The sequence below is a fragment of the Rhizopus delemar genome, genomic scaffold (genome assembly GCF_000149305.1).
Source record: "Rhizopus delemar RA 99-880 supercont3.24 genomic scaffold, whole genome shotgun sequence".
Taxonomy (NCBI): Eukaryota; Fungi; Mucoromycota; class Mucoromycetes; order Mucorales; family Rhizopodaceae; genus Rhizopus; species Rhizopus delemar.
The window spans coordinates 4,313-26,472 of NW_027137855.1; the positions used below are offsets into that span (position 1 = coordinate 4,313).

Sequence of the window (22,160 nt, forward strand, 5' to 3'; positions counted from 1 at the left end):
TACTTAAGAAATAATTATAAAACAGCCCACTTGCATAACCTGGAACAGATCTTTACATTAAAGTTTATTCACGATAGATCTTCAGTTATAATTAATTAAGCCTCCATGAAAAGAATATAAATACCAGATATTACAATATTAAATAAAAATATAGAATTTTTTCAGTCTCGTTGAATTTTAAAGTCTTTTTATTCTTACGAGTTAACACAGAAAGGAACAAAGGCCAATGATATGGACATTTTGTTAATTGTGGGAACATTATTGAAAGGTAATGCAGGAATCTGGTGGGATTCCATCGAGGACTATGTGACCACGTGGGGTGAATTTAAAACCAAGTTCTTGGGAAATTACATAAACGAAGAAACAAAAATGCAGTGGAGGAAGGAGCTAAAGAACAAAAAACAATACGAGAATGAGTCCATTGACGAACTGGTGACTTACCAACTAGACATGTTTCAACGGCTTGGTTGGGACGATGAAAGTGACAAAATCGAAGTGTTCATCTCTGCTTTAAGACAAGAATACGCTTACGAAGTGGAAAGAGCTCGTCCTTTGACTTGGGAAGCTGCAGTAAAGGACGCAAAGCAATTAGAATCCTTGAGTTTGAAATACAATGGTATAAAAAATAAAAAAGAAAACATTGCACCCACTAAGGATTTTGGGAGTGAATCAATGAGCAGCATTCCTGTTAATCAAAGCAGCAATGCTAGTCAGGATGTTGTCTCTTCGCTGTCATCTGAAGTGAAAAGTCTAACCCAACAATTGAATGCATTGAAAATCTATGCTACTCCAAATAGAAATATGAATGGGCAAGCAAGTTTCACTTGTTATGGTTGTGGCCAAGTTGGTCATACAGTGACTCCCAAAACTGTCCCAATGTTTTGTAAGTTTGTCTTTTACCGTCAATGGTGCGATTACTGATTGCGTAAAGTATGCCTTGTTGCACCTCATTTGAAAGCTGTGGTGGTGTACATGTACGTGGTACAGACTGCTTCTCAATTGATGTAGCACAGACGGAGATAATGAATGTAAAAAATGACCGGTGCATTGGGACAGTTTTGGGAGCATATTGAAAAAATCAGAATATCTATAAAATATCCATCCACAACTTGCATACAATCACCAAACTGAATATATTAGCGCCACAAACGTATCCGATGTCCTAATTATTATCTGCTGGAATTTAAAGCTCCTACTCGGCTATAACTCGCTCATTAAATCTCAACGTGAAACAAGTCCCAGAAGATATGGTATTTCAAGCTATTACTTTCCTTAAACAAGATAAGTCAGTTCGGGAGATGGAAGAATTGACGGGTTTAAGTAAGAGTACGGTTAGAAGACTCCGAAAAACCCATTGCTCTAGTGTTATGAGGCCGAACGGGGGTCGATCCAAGGTATTGTCTGCAGCTGATGAACATTACTATGTACGCCAGCTCACCAAAAATTGCGTTCCGAGTGCTGTGAAGGTTACCAAATGTCTTGAAAACCATATTGGAAAGAACGTAGGTATTGAAAGAGTTCATAAAGACCTTCGAAAGATAGTCTTAGGCGCGATTGAGAAGCCAAAGAAGCCATTACTCAGTGCAAAGAATATCCGCAACAAACTTTCTTGGTGTATTGCTCACAGTAACTCGACAGTAGATGACTAGGAGCGCGTTATTTGGCCAGACGAGACAAAAGTAAATAGATTTAATTTGGATGGACACACCTAGGCTTGGATTCGATCAAGGGAAAGCCTCAAACGCCATCACGTGAAGATTGCTATTAAACACGATGGATGCAATATCATGCTGTGGAATGCCATTACCTATGCTGGAGTCGGTTGGATGTGCAAAACCAATGGTAATATGGACAAAGCAATGCACAAAGAGACCTTGGAAGGTAAGTTGGAGCGTACGATAGAATAAGGTGTCGATAAAGTAGGCTTCGAACGTCATCAGGTGATTTGCCAGCATGACAACGACCCTAATCATACTCCAAAAGTAGTAAAGTAGTACCATCAAAAACGACTTTATAATGTTTTACAATGGCCTGAACAATCTCCTGACTTAAAGACTACGGAAAACATGTGATCATTGATGAAAAGGAGGCTTAATTACTATGAAGCTGTACCAAAATGCATGAATGAGCTTTATGAACGTATGATCAAGTTTGGTACGACATATGATGCCGGAAGAGTGACAAAAAGTTACAGGAAGTATGCCACAACGTATACGTAAGTATATTTAGAACAAAGAGCGTTGGTCAAACTATTAATAATAAACAAATAAATAAATTGTGATTTTTTTAATATGCTCCCAAAACTGTCCCAATGCACCGGTCATTTTTTACATTCATTATCTCCGTCTGTGCTACATCGACTGAGATATAGTCTGTACCACGTACATCTACACCACCACAGCTTTCAAATGAGGTGCAACAAGGCATACTTTACGCAATCAGTAATCGCACCATTGACGGTAAAAGACAAAATTACAAAACATTGGGACAGTTTTGGGAGTCACTGTATATCAACTACAATCAGTTACTGTTCTACAACAGGACAAATTCAACTGAACTATCACTTTATGATTTACAACTGAAAACAATAGTTCTCTTATGTATGGCAACATTTGGACGTCCAAGATCAGATATAGGTGCATTACAATATAGACATATAACGTTCGACCTTGAAGAAAACGAAGTGAAGGCAACTACTATACATTTCACACAGGCCAAAGAAACACAAGTGAAAACTACCCAACTAGGTCTAATAGATGATCCAGATCTTTGTCCCACTCTAACATTATATCAATTTATTCGGAATACTGCAAACTTATGAACAAATCTCCCACAAAACCACACGCTATTTCTTGCCTATATTGAAGATAAGGAAAAAAACAACATCAGTTAGGACAAGCACGGTTGCAGCATGGATAAGACAGACAATGGAACGAGCGGAAATTGCTACCAAGGTATATAAACCACACAGCTTAAGGTCAGCCTCAAGCACAAAAGCAGTGGAAATGGGCCAATCAATCTCAGACATAAAAGACCATGCAAATTGGAGTCACCAGACGAAAACCTTCGAAAAATATTACTACAAGCCTACTGCACAAGAAAACAAGAGCACAAATATTGTCAATTCAATTTTTTCTTTCACGGATAACCATACCACATTAGGAGACGTAGCGGAGTCAACGAAGATTGTTGTTCGTTCCTCCAACAATCAAATGTTGACGAAGCGAAGTCGATAAATGTGATGTTCCCACCCTCATGATTACAAAGATGGATGCCAGAAATTCTACACAAGTAGTTCCCGCCCTAAAGATATGAATAACCACATTTAAAAAAAAAATTGAACGAAGTCCTCGACTTTTGAAGGTATAAAGAGGACAGAATAGATTTATTTTATAATTTATATTATATTGTATTACAAAAAAGGAAAATAAAGCGCGACTATTGGAGCCAATACCACATTTATCGACTTCACTTCGTCAACATTTGAATTTTTAGCTTAGGTCATTACAAACATGTTACAGAATGTAACAAAATAGTCGTGTTTGGGAAAAAGAAAAAGAAAAAAAAGAATATAGCAATAGAAAGTTCATTGTTCAAATGAAAATAGTAATCTAGCAACAAATATACTTTATAGAAATGCAAATGCCTTTACAATTATAATAAAAAAATACGTGTATATTTTAAAAGAATAAAAAGAAGTTCTGCTAACATTTTGTTACAAGGCAGTTACAGTAGTTACAAAAACTATTGCAACGATTTGCACTTTTCAGGTAAATCGCTTCTCAATTTCTGTGAAATCCAGGTATCACGCTGTATTCCCCTCAGTGCATAAACTGGCCTCCGTTCTTTAATATACTAGATTATCAAATGTTATGGAAACAAAATGATGGATGTACGCGATTTCAAGTTCCGCTTTTTTGAAATTTTCTTTATTCGAAAACTCGATCGCGCCATTTGAGTTGCAAAATCCTCTATATTCCTAGGGCTAACCTTGTTCATTTTGATCTATGCCAACTACCCTGGGAGTATGCTTTGAGATCGTTATTCAAACAGCTTCAAGTTCGTTCAATTTAATTCATCTTTTTATTGTTTATGTATTCACGTCGTATACGTATAATCTGCTATCGCCCAGACCCTACAGCAAGCAAGTCAACATTAGATTAGCTATTTTTGAAAGTAGATCATTCACAGAAATTATAGATATATTTGGAATACATTCATCAATAGTAGGCCGTTACGTAAAGAAGTTTTTAAAGAGTATGACAGCATGCAAAGGGGTCCATCCTGTGGTTCCTCCTGTATTAACTAGAAAGTACATCAGATTATTGGTACTCAAAGGAGATATACAGACAGCTAGAGGTATGTTCCTCAGGCTAATGGAGCTAGGACTCTCTATGTCTTATATCACTGCAGTAAACATCCTGAAAAAAAGAATGTCCATGCAAAGCTACAGAAAAAGCAGCTACTTTTAACAATTAAGTATATTCAAAATAGCTTGGCATAGGCAAAAGGATATAAGGATTGGAGTGTTGATCGATGAAGACAGGCAGTATTCTCCAATGAAACAAAATCTAGTATTTGGGGCACCGATGGTGTCAAATACTATTGGACAAGAGCTAGCAGCATATTGCGACCATATCACCTCGACCTTACAGTGAAGCATGGTGGGCCTGATTTAACCTTATGGGGACGCATATCTTCATGAGGCCCTGGACAGGCATATCAAGCTTGCGATTAGATATTGGATTTGGAAGTGCATCAACATATTCCTGGCATAAACTACCTGTATACATCGAAGTGCTTCAAATGGCACAAAACACAGATTTACTTTCGACGAGACATTGAGCCTAAACATACATCTCGATCGACAACTATTTAATGAAAAGAACATAGTGTACGCTAAGTTAATACTGCTTATCACAAATCCCAAAGTTGAACGTTGTGGAGCACGTATGGCATTCACTTATGTTGCTACTTAGTGCATTTAAAACACATGCGACAAGTTTGGACTGTTGGCGACAAAACTTATACGTAAAATGAAATATATTTAACAAATATATTTGCCAAAGGTATTTCAACAGCATGCTAGCAAGAATAGATGCAGCTATTAGAGCAAAAGGTGTCATACACGTTTTGAAGTCAAATAATACAATTAATGAAATATGGCTATTTTTAAAAATGTGACATTAACTTGGCAATATCTCCATGACTAGCAAAGGAAAGCCATAAGCCGTGATGTCTCATAAGAGCCAAGATGCAGTTTTACAAATGACTATAATTTTACATTGATATGTTGAATCGTTGGAGAGATGTTGGTCTCCGTGCGAGATTTGAACTCGCGTTGCAATAGTTTTTGTAACTACTGTATAATTAACAAATACATACAAAACTTTTTTGTTTATCAAATAAAGATTGCTTTATTATTTTTTATGACAAATAATATAAAGGAATATATGTTTTTAAGCTTATACTAGTTCATTACTTACTTTATGTTTGTACGTGGGTGTAATTTGCCATTAGCCATTAGAGATGTGAGCAATGACAACTTTCTTTACCAAAAATAACTTTTCAGCAACAAGCAGTAATATAAGTTTGATATTCTTAGTTTTATCGTATTGGAAAGAACAACTTTGCTTATGAGGTTCATGTCCGTCATCCGAATGTGTCCCATTACGAATTCCTAATGTAAAAAAAAAAAAGAAAAGAAAAGGAAAAAAAGAATACTCTCCATGTTAAAGATATTGCACTCAAGTAATAAAACTTGTTCAAGCAATGTATAAGTTATCTTTTGGGATATCATTAGATGTAAATTACATGAAAGGCAACTGTTTTTGATTTATAATATAGATAGACAGTGAATAAGTGTAACATTGGTAAAAATAAGCCTACAAAAAAAAGTACTTTTTTTTTTTTTATAAAAGGTAAGTTCTTAATATTATACATATTCTATTTCTATTCTAATGGTACTTGTACTTTAGTAAAATCGTATTTGTTGTTTTCTTCATGGTTTAAATAGTCTTTATAAAGTCTCTTTCTCAAGACTATCGGTGCTTCTTCTTTTACTTGTTGGTATAAGCTTGGAGGGCATTTTTTTTTTTTTTTTTTTTTTTTTTTTTTTTTTTTCCACTGGCAAAATATGACTTACGTCCATATGACTTTTCGTTAAAACAAAAAAACATAAAGCTCAATGAGATTGAAAAAAGAATACCTCTTTGTGAAATGTCACTGTATCTAATATTTGTATCATTTCATAAAGACTCAGTTTAATCTTTCCAAGTTGCTTTAATTAATTATAGCTGTATGTAGTAATTGTAGGGTGATCATATTTAATAGCAATCATAGTGAAGATGTATGGAACTAGATTGATTCACTATATTTACTGTTAGGTACAGTTGAGAACTAAGGGCGGTGATGTTAAGAGCTTACAGTCAATGGGGTTGAATAAAATTAGATAACTGGATTGAGACTAAATCAAGAGTAATCAAGAAGGACTAGACAAGAAATTCACTTATGATTCTTGTCTAATGTTTATTAAACAAAGTTATAAAGAGTATTTATACAAAAACTGAGAAATGCTTCCAGATTATTATGAACGTATTATTATATTTCTATAAATCATTTTTGTTTCCCAAGTTTTATTATGGAATGAACTAAGATCAAAAAACTTTCTATTTTCTTTAAAAACTGATTCAATAATTACATAAATTGTGATTTACGTTATTTTAATTTGTTTATTTTTTTAGCTTATGGTTTTTCTGGATTGTTATGATGAACGAAAAGAGGTTAAGTATTAACACAGAAGCAGAATATCTTTAAATATCCCTTTATTAGAAAGGAAAATTATTGTTTTGTCTTCATCTTCTACTGATATATCCTTAGTAAGCATTGACGATGACATTACGTAGGGATTTTTCTTCATATCCTACTGAACTGTTTTTCTATAAATGTCATTATCTCTAATTTTGTATTAAATTGACAGGGTAAGCAAATAAAAGAGTAACGAAGTGCTTTCATAAAAAAAATAATAATAATTTTGATCAATAAAAAAAAAGAAATAGATCATTATACGTATTTTATCCTTCAATAAAAGCATTAGTTACCAAAATATTTGCATCTTATTACAAGATCGGTAAGGATACGTAGGGATTTAATGTAAGAAATGTATATACAAAACAAAACATACATAAAATATATCCCTGGTTTCTTTTCATATCATAAACAACATAAACTGTTAGCATCTTTGCAATAATAAAAAAGCTTATTTTGTTTATTTTCTATTGTTATCTTAAACTTCATTATAAACACATATAAAAAAATTCAAAGAATATAAATGAATTGTACTATTTTACGCAACTTTTGATTTGTTTTTATTTATTATTTAAAATAATTTATTAAGGGTATATACACATATGTAAGGAGGAAGGAACAGACAATAAAAAAAAAAAAGTATATAAATAACAAGACAATTTCATATATTTTTCTTTCTTCTCCAGTTTTACTTAATGTACAAGTTCATTCAATTCATCGTCGTCTTTGTTACCGTCTTTAGCCTCCAACAAGTACATGCTGATGGTGCTTGTGCAGCACAAGCAAAGTAAAAAAAAAAAAAAAAAAAAAAAAAAAAAAAAAAAAAGAAAATAAAATTATAAAATTCTCGAAATTAATATGTAAAAAGCTTTGATAAATGTAAAGAAATCCAAACAAGTTTATTATCTACTTGTGGACCTGTTGATTACAAATGTCAGTGTGATGCTCAAGTAAAGCAGTCTATCTTTTACAAACAAGAATACAAAAATGACCCTTTTTTGAATAGAATCTTATTTTGTTATGTTATGGTCTTTGTACCAATTATGCTTCTGAGGCTAGCATTCAAAAGAGCGTTGCTCAAGGTATCTGTGCTGCTGTTCCTTCATCATCTTCCAAACTTCTTGCTCCATCCAGTACAAGCAAGGTTAACGTAGCAAGCATAACAGCCAGTAGTCCTAGTAATAGTGCTACAACTAGTTTATCTCATGTCAAGCAAAACAATGAACTTTCATCTGCTAATCGTCTTTATCCAGCAGGTGCTCTTGTCATTATCTGCATAATTATTGACTTATTTCAACTGTAAGCATTTAATAAACAAGTTTTTCTTGTAGTCATCTGAATTAAAGCAATAAAGAGTAAAATCCTTTTGTTTTAATTATAAATTTAATTGTTATCAATTGTTACAAGCAAACGAGTGAGAAAGAAAGAGAAAATCTTTATCCAATGATAACATGTGCTTTAATCGGCAAGTGAACCTTGATTCTCAGAAAGGAACAAGACTTCATTTTATTCAATCCCTGCAGAATAGAGTAAATCTTTATTCTTGACTGAAACAGTTTGAAGGAGATAATTTGATTAAAAAGTTTGATGAGTACTAATTTATCTTTAAAGATGCAGGAAATATATTAATTTTCTTTTTTTCTTCAAAAAGAGAGATTGTATGAATTAGAACCTTTTATTTTTGAATTGTCCCCAAAAGTGGTAAAGGTGTAATAAAGTTAAAATCATGAGATAAAGTCACTATGATTTTTTTTTTTTTTTTTTTTTTTTTATAAAACGGAAAAGACTCAAACTTTATTTTTTTTTTCTTTTCTTTCTTTTTATTATTTAATGATGTCTTTAGAAGAAGAAAGGACAACGAAGCGTAAAGGATCCGTTACGTTTGATTTACCACCTCCAACAGTAAATGAAGAACAACAAGAGTTATTATCTCCATGTAACCCTACGATCGATATACGTGCACAGGCTGTACCAGACACAATGTTGGTTGCTTTATTTGATCGTGAAAGGGAAATGAAGGAATTAGTAGAACATAACAAGTCATTCTTTTCATCATTGGAATCATTTTTAAATGAAAAATGGCCTCGATTTGAAAATACGATTTATGTACCAAGGACTCAAATGTCTGATATCGAATGGATTACACGAATCTCAAAGGCATTGGAACCAGTACCACCCCTTTTAGAGAAATTTAAAGAACTCGTAGGTTATTTAGGAGAAGAAGAAGAAGAAGTGAGAGATAAAGTAGAGCTAAGACAGATAAGAAACAGACTGGATCATCTTTCAAAAGAAGCATACCCACAATTCTTTATTAATTGTAAAGAAACCATGTCTGATGAAGAATACAAACTATTTATTGAAACTTTATTTGATACGTCAACAATGAAGGATGAATTATGGGAAAAAAAGATACGTCAACAGTTGAAGCCATGGCCAAATGTATTGGAACAATTGGAAGAGATAATTGCTTATGAAATAGAAGAATAAACAATCTCTTGATCAATCAATTCACACACATTTTTCTCACAATTCACTTTCTTATCCCACAGCCAATTAAAATATTCGTTTTCTAATAATTGATATTCTACGCGGTTGAGTATACGAAGAAGTGAGAGTATTTCATATCGAAGTCTGCCCACTCTCTCTCTTGAATAACTAAGTTCTACCGCAACTTTCTTGTGTTCTCTCGTATTCCATTTGTATTTCCAATCAATCACATTTAGTCTGTCTTGTTGAAATAATTCATAAGTCATCGGGTTCACATGTCCTCCAAGCACTATTTGTGACTCTGTTACATTTTCAAGGTCTCTTAAATAGATTCCTTTCCAATGAATCGGATGGTTGATTAATGCTTGGTATTTGTATTGAATACGGAATTGATAAAAGGTCAATAAAAAGCAAATAAACACAAGCAGTAGGTTGATCATTGTCAATTTACTCCACGTCATCATCATCGTCTCTTTTCTACCTCTTCCTCCTGTTCTATCTTTCTGTGTCAATTCAATTACTTGTTCTCTTTTCTGTCTTTTTATTCCTTGTGGTTGTTGGATTTGTTGAAGGATAGGTAAAAGACTGTTGATGGTTTCAGCCATACCTTTCATGGCTGCACTTTTAATCATACTTTTAACCAAGACACTTCTTAACCATTTAATACCCATTGAACACTGTATCTTTGACTTGCTTGGTGATATATAAGTAATGCAGTATTTTATGGATGGTAAAAAGGTATCTGCGTAAGGTAAATTAGGCGTCTTTGTGGTCACTAAAACAACATAAGACCTAATATAATGATGAGTTAAATACAGTATGCAATTCTACCACTTACAATCTATCTTGTTCTGACAAGACTTGTTGAGTTTCAACCACTTGAGTTTCTTTTGCTTTTACCATTGGGTTGGTTACAGGCATCATGTATGTCATCGTACGTTCTCTAATCACATCATCGTCATCTTCTTTATTTATCCATTCAGTCATTGTTGGTTCTCCGAATTCCTTTGCTTTATTCAGTTGACTCCAAACCGTGGACTCTTCTGAAAATAAAAGTGTAAATAGCTTTTTTGCACTCATATTCAACACAATCTCTGCTTCCTTCTTGTCCAAATGATCTTTACATTCACATTGAACTTGTTCTTTTGGTTGTGGTAAATCTTTTGGCCACTCTTCTTCTTCTTCTTCCTTCTTGTCTATAATTGTAGTCGTCGTCATTTTCAATTTACTTGATGTACTCTTTGATTGGCTGCTACTATTATTATAAGCTGCTTTTAATGCAACATGAGCTGCTGAATCAGTATCGATTCCTTCATCATGATCCATGCTATTTGAAGTAGAACTAGAGCTTGTCTGTTTCATGACTGGCAAAGGCTGCTGTATTTGTATTGTTAAAGGGGTCACAGATGGATAGAGTGCACTGGAAGTAGTGACGTGATTATTCATCTTGATGGTGGATATATTTCGAAGGGTATCATAAAGAGATTGGATATCTTGTGTTTTTTGTGACGAAGCTACTTTAAGTCTTTCAAGTACAATATCAGATGATGTGCTACAACACCAGAGACCAAATAACATGCTATCTAAAAGTAACCATGTACCGTTTACTGTCTTTTCAATCTTGATGGTTTGAATCTTTTCTAAGGGAATCATACACTAATCCAGTTCAATATCAATTTGACACAATCACTTCTTTCTTACCAAATGAAGTTGAGTCATTAATGTGCAGCTATAAAACCAAAGCGATTTTTGTGTTAAATAAAGAATACCACTATATCCAAATTGTGGATCATCATCCTTTTGTCCATAATATGACGCTTTGAATGCTAAAACAAAAAGATGTATTTATAGATATACATTCTATATGATAAAAAAATTTCTTGTTTACCATCAAGGACGATCTCATCTCGAGGGACATTGGCAAACAGTTTCCTTAACTCCCTGTGGCGTGTATCTAATGTATAATGCTCTAATTCTGGTCTGATTACTTCTATTTCTAATTGAGCTGGCCATATAAGGCAAGTGTCCGCTTGTTGACCAAGTGATTCTTCCTCTGCAGATGTGTTCACCCAAGGCATCCCCCAAGAGGATAGCAAACTACTCGTACTTGTATTGTTACTTGTCTTGGGAGGTGCTGGTTCACCATTCTTTATTTGTCCCTTTTGGAGCATGATGGATGCTAATAAAGACGCTGTAGTTGAAGTAGTGGGTATCAAACTATTATTAGATAAAGAAGTTACAGAGACAAAATGATCTTTGGTAAATGACATCAAGTCCTTTGGGTATAATAATGCTTGTAAATCTTGCTTTTCTTCTTCATCGTCTTCTTGTTTCTTTATACAGCACTCTATGGCTCTTAACCATTCTTGCATATCTTCATCTGTTTCTGCTTGTAAATAAAATGAACTACTTCATTGTGAATAAAATAGAAGCGAGTCATGTATTTTACCTTTTTGGACAAATGATTTCAAAGCAAAACCTTCTATCGCTTTCTGTAATGACTTTAATAGTGCACTCAGATACACGTACTCGGTCACAAAGCATAATATAACCCTTTTGCTTATCAATTGTCATTGCACCAAACCATCCTGATTGTAAAAAGAACCAACGTCTTGTCCAAGATGATCTCGCAACACGATTGTTCAAATATCCTTGTTTCCCCAAAGCCTTTATACCATTTTCTAATGGATCACTACTATTTTCCTGCATCGAAATAGAGTATCTTTTTAGTGAACGATGTGGTGTAGATTGTTGAATATAAGCCTCTGTCAATTCACCGCATTTCTCTTTCATTTGGTTCAGTTGATAATCGCAAGTCGATTTACTCTATAAAATAAATTAGTGTTATTTTGATGAATCAATTATACAAACAATTACCTCATCTAGCCACTGCTTCCAACCAGATAATTTTGATTTTAATGTCCCAAAGGACCTCCTGGACTCTTCAATATCTTCAATATAAGCATTGATTGTATTTGAAAAACATTCGACGAGTATATGCTCTAATTGGGTTTTAAATGATATCAATCTAATAAAATGATCCCCACTTTGCTTCACATAATACTTTCTTAGTTCATGCATCTGAAACGCATCCTCCCTTAATGCGCTCGCTTCCTTTTGTTTACTAAGAACAAAGTATCGATTCAGTTGAGTTTCATATTTATCGAGCGCCTTTTCAAACTGCTTCCTGCTTTCCTATCCATCATATATGTGAATAATTTCTTTTACTTTTATCTTTCTCTTACTTTGTATAACTTGAGGTCTTGTTTATATAGCTTTTGTAAGGGATTCAACAGCATCTCTTCTAATTCAGTAACCTACAGATTGTTATTTTACGTATTACTAAAATATATTAATATATACCAGTTGTGTTTTATAAGCTATTGTAGACTGTAATGTGTTGGCAAACTTATTAACAATGATGTTGGCCATATTCGTATCTAATCTAGTGTCAATTTCTTTCATTTATTTTTTTATTATGTCCTTTGTCATTTACCCATCAAGGCACAATCTATTCCAGAAAGAAAAGTTCGTTTACATAGATTACTTGCTTGTTGTTGGCATTCTACACAGAATGAGATATTAAAAAATAATAGTAAAAGGAAACAAAAAGTTTTACTAATTATCGACTCAATATAACTCTTTAAATAACGAATGAAGCCATCTAACCACTTTTCATATTGATCAATCTGATCTTCTAAATGAATCATGTTTGTTCTCCAAACAGGAGAGTCTAATACAATATCTTGAAGAGTAAAGATATGTGTTGGTAAAGAGACCAAACAATTTGCCATTTTGGTGTATAAAAAAGAAGTAGGAAAAAAAAAAAAAAATAAAGAAAAAAGATAATAAATTGATTGCATGAATAAAAAAAGTCTATTTTAAAAGCTCTTTTAATTTTCCAGAGTTTTTAGCTTTTAGCAAATTATCACAACCTCCTACATGTTGTTGATTTATAAAGATGTTTGGTAAAGTTCTTTGGCCTGTCTTTTGTACAAGATATTGTTGAATGAGAGTGCCATTGTCTAATATCCTATACTATTAGCCTCCTTCTTTATGATAACAGTCATATAATATATTTTCTAACCATCTTGATCAATTTCAATAGAAATAAATTCTACTTTACGATCCTTTAAGAGTTTCTTTGCTTTCATACTATAGGCTACCCTATGTCTTGTAAATAAGAAAAGTCAAGTAAAGTGATACAAAATACTAACAACAAGAAGACTTTGAAAATACAGCAACCTTGTTATCATTAATAATTTCTTCGACAATATGTTTCACTTGGACCATCTTGATTATCTTTTAGCAAGAGATAAAAGAAATATTTTTTATATAAAGCAACGCCGATCCAACTGTGGTACTTTTAATGACTTTCCAATAATTAAATTACCGATAATGAATAAAGATTTCATTTAATTTTGATAGGAACAAAGAAAGCATAAACTGTTTGAGCAACACAAGAAAAAGAAAGTATAGAATATCTAATTTGAAAAGAGAATAAAGATTAGTGTTATTTGCTTTATAAAAGCTTTGGTCGGATGGAAGCATCGATCGTCCAAAAAAGGAAAAAAGCCGTTAGTAAACATTGGTTCTTTTATTTTAATATAGACAATGTATATATAAATAGTAGAATGAATGAGAAAAGAAGTATGAATTACTGTCATTATACAGGGTATAAAAGAAAGGGTAAGCCTGTCTATTTTGAAAACATGTCTCACTTTATAACTGATTTCAAAAGAAAACAGCATTCCAACGACAAAGCTTGCTGAAGATAAAAAAAGTTTTCTTTTTTAATTTAAGTTTAGTTTGTGGTGGGGAAAGCATATATATATTTGTTCAGTGGAATGCAATCTGGTTTCTTACCCCTGGATTTCTTTTTATCTTTAAATTGATGATGATTATTACTAAGCAACAATGAAATACCTTCTTTTATTAATTTGACTTTTTACATAAAGACTTTGTTTACCATCAAAAAAACGTTAAAGAGAGTGACAATTAATCTTTATGTACAAGGACAAGCCTCAGTACTCTTAAAAAAAAAATACAAATTTTATATTTAAAAATATAGTAAATTCAATGAATTAATATCACTGGAATAAAAGACATGCTTTTTTTATCATTCTAAAAATGGACTCATGTCATTCAAAGCTCAATAAATTAGAACAAAAGGTTCCCAACACACATTGTACGCACTGGTATCCAGATGGTTTGATTTCAAGTACAGACAAAAAAATAAACTCCTTTGTTCTTTTTTTTTTTTTTTTTTTTTTTGTCTAATTTCTTCAGTATTTGAGGAAAGTCAACATGTCAGAGTCGACTTATGAAGTAGCTTCGTCATTTTTGACGTCTAGGCTTCGAAGGAATTCAGCTCCCAGTATGGACGACACTCGCATTCCATTAGAGTCACCTACTCCTTCACCTACTACCACTGCAGCCAGAACTCACCAATATCGATTGAACGCAGCTCAAGAACAGAGAACTTACCAAGACAGCTGTCAGCGTTTGATCTCTCATATTCATTCTGCTGTAAGTCTTTGCAGAGACTTGAGTAAGGCCAACAAGGACAAGTATCCCATGCACTACCCTTCAACACCTGCTGCTGCCGAGGGTTCAGCTATTTTAGAGGCTGCTCGTGGAACCAATTTTAACCAGGGTCTCTTTAGCCATAAAGACCTCAATATCCTTAGCTTGGACTTGAAAATGGGTCACACCTCTACTGACCTTAACACACTCGAGACTCAATCGATCACTAACCTGTTGAGTGATCGATTAGATTCTAGTCTTCGTCACTTGGAAAAGCTTCAAGGCCGTGTGGCGGATACGTCTTCCAAGGTCTTGGTGACTGGTGACTTAAATTCAGGTAAATCGACCTTTGTCAACGCATTGCTCAAACGAGATATCTTGCCTGCCGACCAGCAACCCTGTACAAGCATCTTTTGTGAGGTCTTGGATGCCATGTTGAATGATGGTCTGGAACAGGTCCATGCAATCCCCTGCGTTGAGAAATACAATCGGTTGGACCCTGACACATACCATGTGATCGAGATGCGTCATCTTTACAAAGTGATCACTGAGGACTTTGAACAATACAAGATGCTCAAAATTTATGCAAATGATGCTCGTACCAGTCAAGAAAGTTTACTTCACAACGGTGTTGTCGATATTGCTTTAATTGACTCACCCGGTTTAAACACCGATTCAGTCAAAACAACCGCCGTCTTTGCTCGTCAAGAAGAAATTGATGTGGTTGTCTTTGTTGTCAGCGCTGAAAACCATTTCACACTTTCTGTAAATGCTCATTTATAACCAAAGGAAAATAATACTCACATATTGCATAGGGAAAAGAGTTTTTATGGAACGCAGCCAATGAAAAAACACACATTTTTATTGTTGTTAATCGATTTGACTCTATCCGTGACAAGGACCGTTGCAAACGATTGATTCTCGAGCAAATCCGTCAAGTCAGTCCTGCCACTTATGCTGATGCGGATGACCTTGTTCACTTTGTCAGTGCAGGTAACGTTGACCTCGAACCCGGATCCCGTAAATTGGATGCTCCCGACTTTGCCCGTTTGGAAGAACGTTTGAGAGCGTTTGTACTCGAGAATCGTACGAAATCTAAATTGTTACCCGCTAAAAACTATTTGGTTAATCTACTGTTGGATATCAATGTCCTTTCAGAGGCAAACAAGCAGAAATCATCCGAAGAATACCAAAAGGCATCTGAGGATCTCAAACGTGATTTGCCCGCTTATGAACATCTTTTGCAGGTCAGAGATCGCATGCTTCAGCAAGTCGAGAAAGTGGCCGAGTCCACTGTGTCCTCGATTGGAAGACATGCCTCGAATAAATTGAACCAGGCTGTTGAAAATGTTGGTAATGCGATCCATTCGATTGAGTATCCTGGTATCTTGCTCGTTTGGCAATATGCTCAAGATATTGCAGATTCCATGTGTCAAAAGCTCTTGAAGGATATCAAGCAAGAAGAATCTTATGCTCGTCGAGAGACCAGTGACTGTCTGGAACGTATTCATGATATGGGTGTCGAACACTTGGGCCAATACCCTCTTGTGGCCGATGTCAACAAGCTCTGTGTCAAACCCAAAGAAATTACCATTACGGTTGAAGCCACTGACTTTTTCGATCTTGTTTTGGATGATAAATTATCTGGTGCCGCCTTATCCCTTGGTGCCGCTACCATGGTCGGTGGTCGTATGCTTGGTTTCAAAGACGCTGTTTCTAGTATCTGGAGTGTTTCGAGCTTGATTGATTCTCCCAATGTCCGTCGTTGGGTCCTTCCTGTGGTGGGTGTGGCTAGTGTAGGTTTCATGGTCTATGTCGTGAGCGACATGCGTCACGCAGTCGAACGTAAATTGGTCAAGAAATTCAAGAATGCTGCTCGCGAGACTGGCTATATCGAAGCACACAGTAATCGTATTGCTCGTGAATCTCGAAAGGTCTTGCGTGTCGAGGGCTGGGAGATCCAAAATAGAATTCAAAGAGCTATTGAAGACAAGGAACAAAAGAGAAGTGAAACCGAAGCCTTTGCTGAATCTTCACGAGAGACAGCTGAATTCTTTGCTTGCATCTTGGAGAAGTCTGGATTGTTATTAGAAAAGGTCAAAATGGTGGTGACTGACACAAAAGAATCTTTTGCTTAAAACTATTTATTTTATTAAACAAAAAAAAAATTGTTATTTTTGAACAACTGGCTTTCCTATTGCTTCTGGATGTTCAATATCAAATTCTCGTCGAAGTGTTGCATAGACACATTCGATCAATAAAAATACCTGTCCAAAATTATAAACAAGTGTAATAGCATAAAAGAAATTGGCATTTCCACTTCCGGCATAAATCCATAAATGCCAAAAAATAGGTGATAAAACAGAGGCGTATACAAATAAATTGAAGATCAAGAATTTTTGACGGCAATCTGCACAAGTAAAGTTTGTTAATCTGTGTACTTGATCCTCTTCTTTTCTCTCTTTTTCTTACATTGGAAAATTTCACTGTGTGTAGATATGAGCGCTAAATAAAGAGTTGCATCACTTACTGAAGGATAACTCTTGAAGATGGCCATAATGCCACAAAGCACAGTGATGGCAAATAAAGGTTGATGACTAAACAAATGAGCATATGAATACGTACGTCGATAATCAAAAGTATGATTAAATGTTACCTAAACTTGATACAAACAGGCAAAGTGAATATAAAGGCGTGAAACTGAAAGACGACCATGAAGAATGATCTGAATTGATCAAACAGTTCGATAAAAAAATACCAAAATACACCCACATTAGGTGTCAAATCTGTCAAAAAGATACTATATTGGCTTTTAATAAATACAGTGTGCTTTCTTATATGATGTATATTTACATGGTACCGTAAGTAGATCCTATAAAGTCCCAAGATCCAACAAATAACCTCGAAGCACCAAACAAGACAACAATCCAACCCATAAATGATCCAATGGCCATTGCTTTCTATCAAAACCTTTTAATTTTATTTTTCGATTTTTTTTTATATAAATATTTTACTTGGTTACTGAGCAAGAGTAGTAATGCAGGTAAAAGCATGGCTGGATAAAAGCTCAAATAAGCAGAAAGTGCGGCCCAAAACATGGATGGTTTCACGTTGCCTGGCAGCCGTATGTCATATAAGCAAAATGCGTCCTGTCTTTTTGTTCATATCCCTTACCTTTTAGCGCGCTCAAGGTAGCCATGACAATACTGAGGTTAGTAAACAATAGGGTTGATTGAGATGCACATGATAAAATGGAAAATGGATTGAATAAATAGAGTGCTGCTACTGTATTAGGTGAGATGTGATTTTCTTCTATTTTTAATTTGGGCGCTGGTTGCTGCTGTTTGATGAAAGTGATGGCAGAAAGAGCATAAGCAATAGTGAGATCTAAAGTTGTGTATAATAAGGGAATAGCGGAAGGTGCAATTGAGATGATGAATGAGAATAGGCATAATAATAGAGGTGACTACAAAATAAAGGGGTTACGCTAAGTTAACTTGTGTTTTATTTATTTACCTGATGAAATACACCGCCATCATAAGGTGGAATGTTACTATTATACAAGAATACACCTTCTGTTACTGAATTCGAAAAAAAGTTATAATCATATACATGCATACAGTAATATCATAATTTACGTCGTTTGAAGCTTGTAACTGGCGTTGATAATTCTACGCGTTGGCTTAAAGTATCTGTGACAGAAGGGAAACTAAACAAAGCTAGTCTTATCAGGAAACCAATAATATAAATTAGTTTTGCATTCTTGAACATTTTATATAAAAGGGGAAAAGAACAAAAAATTACCGTTAAAGCTCAGTTTTTACTTTTTGAACATTTTTTAATCGTTACACGCTTTATTTCTCTCATTCAATGTACATCTTTTGTGTAAAAACGGGGTTCTTTTCTCTTTCTCTTTTTATTCTCTTTAAAAAAAAAAAGGCTGGTTTTACAAAACATTAAATAGCTTAGTTAGCCTTCTTACGGAAAGAACAACCTTCAGTCAAACGAGCACGACCACCAGTGGGTTGACACAAAACGGTACCGCAAGAGGAACACAAAACAACGGTTTGGGCGTGGCTAAAGACGGTGCTGATGTTCAAACAACCTAATTAAAGAAGGAGGCGCAGTCAGTCCACAAGAACTGCAAACAGTCTTTTTTTTTAAAGAAAAAGGCATTTACCAGGGCACTTGACGTCCATGAAGTAAGAGTTGGGAGATTGCACAAGTCTCTTAAGCTTGTGGGAACGCTTCTCGTGTTCGATAGAGGGGTTAAGAAGATCGACAGCCAACTAAAAAGAGGAATTTAATAATCATGTTTAAATGTGAGCTGTGCATAAAATGGTGAATCCAATTGTCCTCATTTCTATTTTCCTCTCATGTCGTAATGTAATATATTCAGCGTTTTAATCTATTCATTTATTCATCCATCCATATTTTATTTTAATTCATCCATTTCATACACAAACTCATCATCTCATCCATTTTCCTTTTCCTCTTATACTTACAGTCATAGTGTATCTCGAAGGCTCGGTGAAAAGGGAAGGAGTTTCTTTATCGCATTTGTGGGAGGGGGGAATTATTTTTTTCTGATTCGGCAAAACAAAAAATTGATTTTAAAGACAGCAAAATGTTTGTTTTATTTAACCTTCAAAGCACCATTCATACTGTTTTGCAAGTGCTTTCTTTTTAGACCGAAGTTTCGAAACATCATTAAATTCTTTCACTCTTTGACGAATAGCCAACCATACAACATGAATATCATCGTTCTTTGACTTATATGTCTTGATCATTTTGCGTACCTCCACCAAACATTCCGTACGCAACTTTTTCAATCCTAAAATACGTTCTTTTCTACGCCACATGCCTCTGCCAAGCACAACAGCATCAAACAATCGCCAGCGTCCCTGTAGATCCTTAAAGTTTTCATAACGTTCATCGATAGAGACAACATGATACCACATAAAGATACCCAAGGTAGCCAAAGCACAAAAGAAGCCAAAAAAGGTACCTGCGAACAAAGCAAACCAACCCCAAACAAAGGCTGATAGATAAATGATGGGAACCAGAATCATTCCGAAAAAGATCTTATTCTGTGCCCGCACTTCTTCGTAAATTTCGCATTGACCCGCATAGTAGCCTGCCACATAGAGCGGTAAATGAGCAATGAGACCTGGGAAAAATAAAGGAAGGTCGATTAAACTAGCTGCTGTACGACGCAAGAGTTGAACTGTGGTTGAAACAGCTGTTATTTCCTTTTCGTTATACTTTGCAATATGGCCATCCTTGAGCAATAAGGATTCAAGTTCTAATTTATATACAACAAGGCTTTTCTGAAGTTTGGCAATCTCTACATCCTCTTTAGCAAGTGTATTCATACCATTGATTAAACTACGTAAAAAGAGAGGGTTTAGATATCTTTTGCTTTCTTTCTTTCTTTACCTTTTAGTGATTGGTATATAGTCTCTGATTAAATCATTCTTTCCTGGAAACAATAGCCACCTGGCCATATCAGCTGCATATTTACTTTCCCAATCAGGTGCATTTACAGTAATTTTTTCCATAGCACTCTCAACTGCCTTTGTCAACTGTTTGGCTGCCTTTTTTGGGTCTTCCAAATAAAGTGGTAAATAAGGTTCAACAGAGATAGGTTTACCATACCTAATCGGGGATATAGAATTGAATATCCAAATATATCTTTTCTACTCATATCACTTACTTTACAATCACTACACTTCGGTACTTGGATTTTTCTGGATAGACAATACCTACAGGCAAAACGGGAGCAAACTGTCCTTGTCCTTCTTCTGAAACTATTTTGGCATATTCTAAAGCTGCCTATTTTACAGGGTTATCTTAATGAACAACAAGAAATGGGCGGGGGTTTGCTTACAAAACTTGTACCATCTTTAAAAATACCTAGTTTTGGTAGAGTATGACTGGTGCCTTCAGGAAATACAGCTACTGCTTCACCCAGTTTTAAGACTTCAAAAGTGGCAGCATAAAGCTGAGCATTATTTTTGGTCTTTCTATCCACAGGAACAACACCACAGTCATGTAAAAAGGCAGCAGCATAAGGTGATTTAAACATCGAATCTTTGGCCCAATAGTGAAGCCGACGTTTTCTGGGAAATGTGACAGAGAGAACTGCAGGGTCGATAATCATGTTGTGGTGCGTGGCTGCACTATAGAAAGTGTTTGTATAACATTATTGTGAGCATTTAATTTATTTCCTTACACAATAAGAGGTTGAGTATCAGGAGGCACATTAGATACATCCTCAAGCCTTATATCAGAAAAAAAAGACCAAAGAGCGCTTCTTGATATTAAACAAACTAATTCGTGATTGAAACCAAATGGCATCTTTTGCAAAAAAAAAAAAAAATAAAATAAAAGCAGAAAGTGAAATTAAATTAATAATTATAGGTGAGTTTCAAAAATTTTAAGGTGAACCCCTTGTTGCAATATTTCCAAAAATACCGTGTTTCTAAATCAGTTTGTCGTAAATATAAATTTTCCTCGTCTCTTAAAAAGAGACAACTACCACATAAATAGTGATTATATTTAGCAAGAGTAATCACACAAACGATTGACTCAAGCAATTCTTTATTGCAAAGTAGAATCTTTAACAAGTAATGACTCAAGAAGTACATGCATTGAATTTTCTACTGAAATATCCCTACTTGCAAATCAACCATTCATTACTATCGACATCATCTAACCAAAATGATATGCGTATATAAAAGACATTCATAAATATCGAGTCAAACTATTCTTTGTTCAAATGTAAAGAATCTTTTGCAATTTTGATAAACAACTATTGACAGACCTTTGTTGTTGTCTAAGCATAATGTAATGTATAGATTCTTTTTGGTTTTTAAGAGTTACATATTATCAACTTTTGCAATTTTAAAGTACTTTGAATGTTCTGATTGATTACTGCTCAGTTAGGTGCATAATGGAGCTACAACCATACTGTCTACGTTTATTATAATAATAATAAAAGCTATCTGCCATTTTATAATTCGTTTGCAAGCTTTTTTGTTTAGCAAAAAGAAAGAATAAAAGCTTATTATTGACCTATAAACAAATCCGAAATATCGGATAAAGCTAGGTTGTTTTTTGTAGATCTGTCTATTGTTGAATTAGTTTCATAACAAAAATTTTGGTTCAAGTTGATTTAAAAAGCTGAAAAATGAATTTTACAAACATTGTTCTCTTGAGTCAGTTGAAAAATAGCTTATTTGGTATGGGTCATCAAATAACGTTGTACATCAATCTGTAATATCCAAGAACACACGCATTCTTGGATGTTGTGGAAAAATTACTGATCTAAGCATAGA

The 22,160-nt window shown here is 34.4% G+C and overlaps 13 protein-coding genes across 13 annotated transcripts; 6 read left to right on the top strand and 7 right to left on the bottom strand.

The window, feature by feature from the left end:
- Window positions 1-210: 210 nt before the first annotated feature.
- On the top strand, window positions 211-921 carry RO3G_16920 (uncharacterized protein; the record flags this gene model as incomplete). Its single annotated transcript, XM_067671504.1, has 1 exon — window positions 211-921. A coding segment is annotated over one exon (711 nt), but the record flags the coding sequence as incomplete, so codon positions are not given.
- Window positions 922-1,724: 803 nt separating this feature from the next.
- Window positions 1,725-2,000, bottom strand: RO3G_16921 (uncharacterized protein; the record flags this gene model as incomplete). The annotated part of the gene is made up of 1 exon (XM_067671505.1): window positions 1,725-2,000. The coding sequence occupies one exon, from the start codon at window positions 1,998-2,000 to the stop codon at window positions 1,725-1,727; it is 276 nt and encodes a 91-aa protein (XP_067527795.1).
- Window positions 2,001-2,927: 927 nt separating this feature from the next.
- Window positions 2,928-3,236, top strand: RO3G_16922 (uncharacterized protein; the record flags this gene model as incomplete). Its single annotated transcript, XM_067671506.1, has 1 exon — window positions 2,928-3,236. The coding sequence occupies one exon, from the start codon at window positions 2,928-2,930 to the stop codon at window positions 3,234-3,236; it is 309 nt and encodes a 102-aa protein (XP_067527796.1).
- Window positions 3,237-4,259: 1,023 nt separating this feature from the next.
- RO3G_16923 (uncharacterized protein) lies at window positions 4,260-4,658 on the top strand (the record flags this gene model as incomplete). Its single annotated transcript, XM_067671507.1, has 2 exons — window positions 4,260-4,359; window positions 4,495-4,658. 2 exons carry the CDS (start codon window positions 4,260-4,262, stop codon window positions 4,656-4,658), a joined length of 264 nt encoding a protein of 87 aa, XP_067527797.1.
- An 858-nt stretch (window positions 4,659-5,516) lies between these two features.
- RO3G_16924 (uncharacterized protein) lies at window positions 5,517-6,088 on the bottom strand (the record flags this gene model as incomplete). The annotated part of the gene is made up of 2 exons (XM_067671508.1): window positions 5,517-5,680; window positions 6,064-6,088. 2 exons carry the CDS (start codon window positions 6,086-6,088, stop codon window positions 5,517-5,519), a joined length of 189 nt encoding a protein of 62 aa, XP_067527798.1.
- A 1,414-nt stretch (window positions 6,089-7,502) lies between these two features.
- RO3G_16925 (uncharacterized protein) lies at window positions 7,503-8,110 on the top strand (the record flags this gene model as incomplete). The annotated part of the gene is made up of 3 exons (XM_067671509.1): window positions 7,503-7,594; window positions 7,676-7,757; window positions 7,814-8,110. 3 exons carry the CDS (start codon window positions 7,503-7,505, stop codon window positions 8,108-8,110), a joined length of 471 nt encoding a protein of 156 aa, XP_067527799.1.
- Window positions 8,111-8,640: 530 nt separating this feature from the next.
- Window positions 8,641-9,294, top strand: RO3G_16926 (uncharacterized protein; the record flags this gene model as incomplete). The annotated part of the gene is made up of 1 exon (XM_067671510.1): window positions 8,641-9,294. One exon carries the CDS (start codon window positions 8,641-8,643, stop codon window positions 9,292-9,294), a length of 654 nt encoding a protein of 217 aa, XP_067527800.1.
- A 358-nt stretch (window positions 9,295-9,652) lies between these two features.
- On the bottom strand, window positions 9,653-12,087 carry RO3G_16927 (uncharacterized protein; the record flags this gene model as incomplete). Its single annotated transcript, XM_067671511.1, has 6 exons — window positions 9,653-9,658; window positions 9,816-10,086; window positions 10,133-10,950; window positions 10,996-11,120; window positions 11,183-11,700; window positions 11,744-12,087. 6 exons carry the CDS (start codon window positions 12,085-12,087, stop codon window positions 9,653-9,655), a joined length of 2,082 nt encoding a protein of 693 aa, XP_067527801.1.
- Window positions 12,088-12,782: 695 nt separating this feature from the next.
- On the bottom strand, window positions 12,783-13,088 carry RO3G_16928 (uncharacterized protein; the record flags this gene model as incomplete). Its single annotated transcript, XM_067671512.1, has 2 exons — window positions 12,783-12,805; window positions 12,914-13,088. The coding sequence occupies 2 exons, from the start codon at window positions 13,086-13,088 to the stop codon at window positions 12,783-12,785; spliced, it is 198 nt and encodes a 65-aa protein (XP_067527802.1).
- Window positions 13,089-14,673: 1,585 nt separating this feature from the next.
- On the top strand, window positions 14,674-16,958 carry RO3G_16929 (uncharacterized protein; the record flags this gene model as incomplete). Its single annotated transcript, XM_067671513.1, has 2 exons — window positions 14,674-15,585; window positions 15,636-16,958. The coding sequence occupies 2 exons, from the start codon at window positions 14,674-14,676 to the stop codon at window positions 16,956-16,958; spliced, it is 2,235 nt and encodes a 744-aa protein (XP_067527803.1).
- Window positions 16,959-17,472: 514 nt separating this feature from the next.
- RO3G_16930 (uncharacterized protein) lies at window positions 17,473-17,774 on the bottom strand (the record flags this gene model as incomplete). Its single annotated transcript, XM_067671514.1, has 2 exons — window positions 17,473-17,620; window positions 17,674-17,774. The coding sequence occupies 2 exons, from the start codon at window positions 17,772-17,774 to the stop codon at window positions 17,473-17,475; spliced, it is 249 nt and encodes an 82-aa protein (XP_067527804.1).
- Window positions 17,775-18,785: 1,011 nt separating this feature from the next.
- Window positions 18,786-19,331, bottom strand: RO3G_16931 (40S ribosomal protein S27; the record flags this gene model as incomplete). The annotated part of the gene is made up of 3 exons (XM_067671515.1): window positions 18,786-18,925; window positions 19,001-19,109; window positions 19,326-19,331. The coding sequence occupies 3 exons, from the start codon at window positions 19,329-19,331 to the stop codon at window positions 18,786-18,788; spliced, it is 255 nt and encodes an 84-aa protein (XP_067527805.1).
- A 129-nt stretch (window positions 19,332-19,460) lies between these two features.
- RO3G_16932 (uncharacterized protein) lies at window positions 19,461-21,180 on the bottom strand (the record flags this gene model as incomplete). Its single annotated transcript, XM_067671516.1, has 5 exons — window positions 19,461-20,208; window positions 20,260-20,478; window positions 20,537-20,655; window positions 20,711-21,002; window positions 21,056-21,180. 5 exons carry the CDS (start codon window positions 21,178-21,180, stop codon window positions 19,461-19,463), a joined length of 1,503 nt encoding a protein of 500 aa, XP_067527806.1.
- Between the last annotated feature and the right edge of the window lie 980 nt (window positions 21,181-22,160).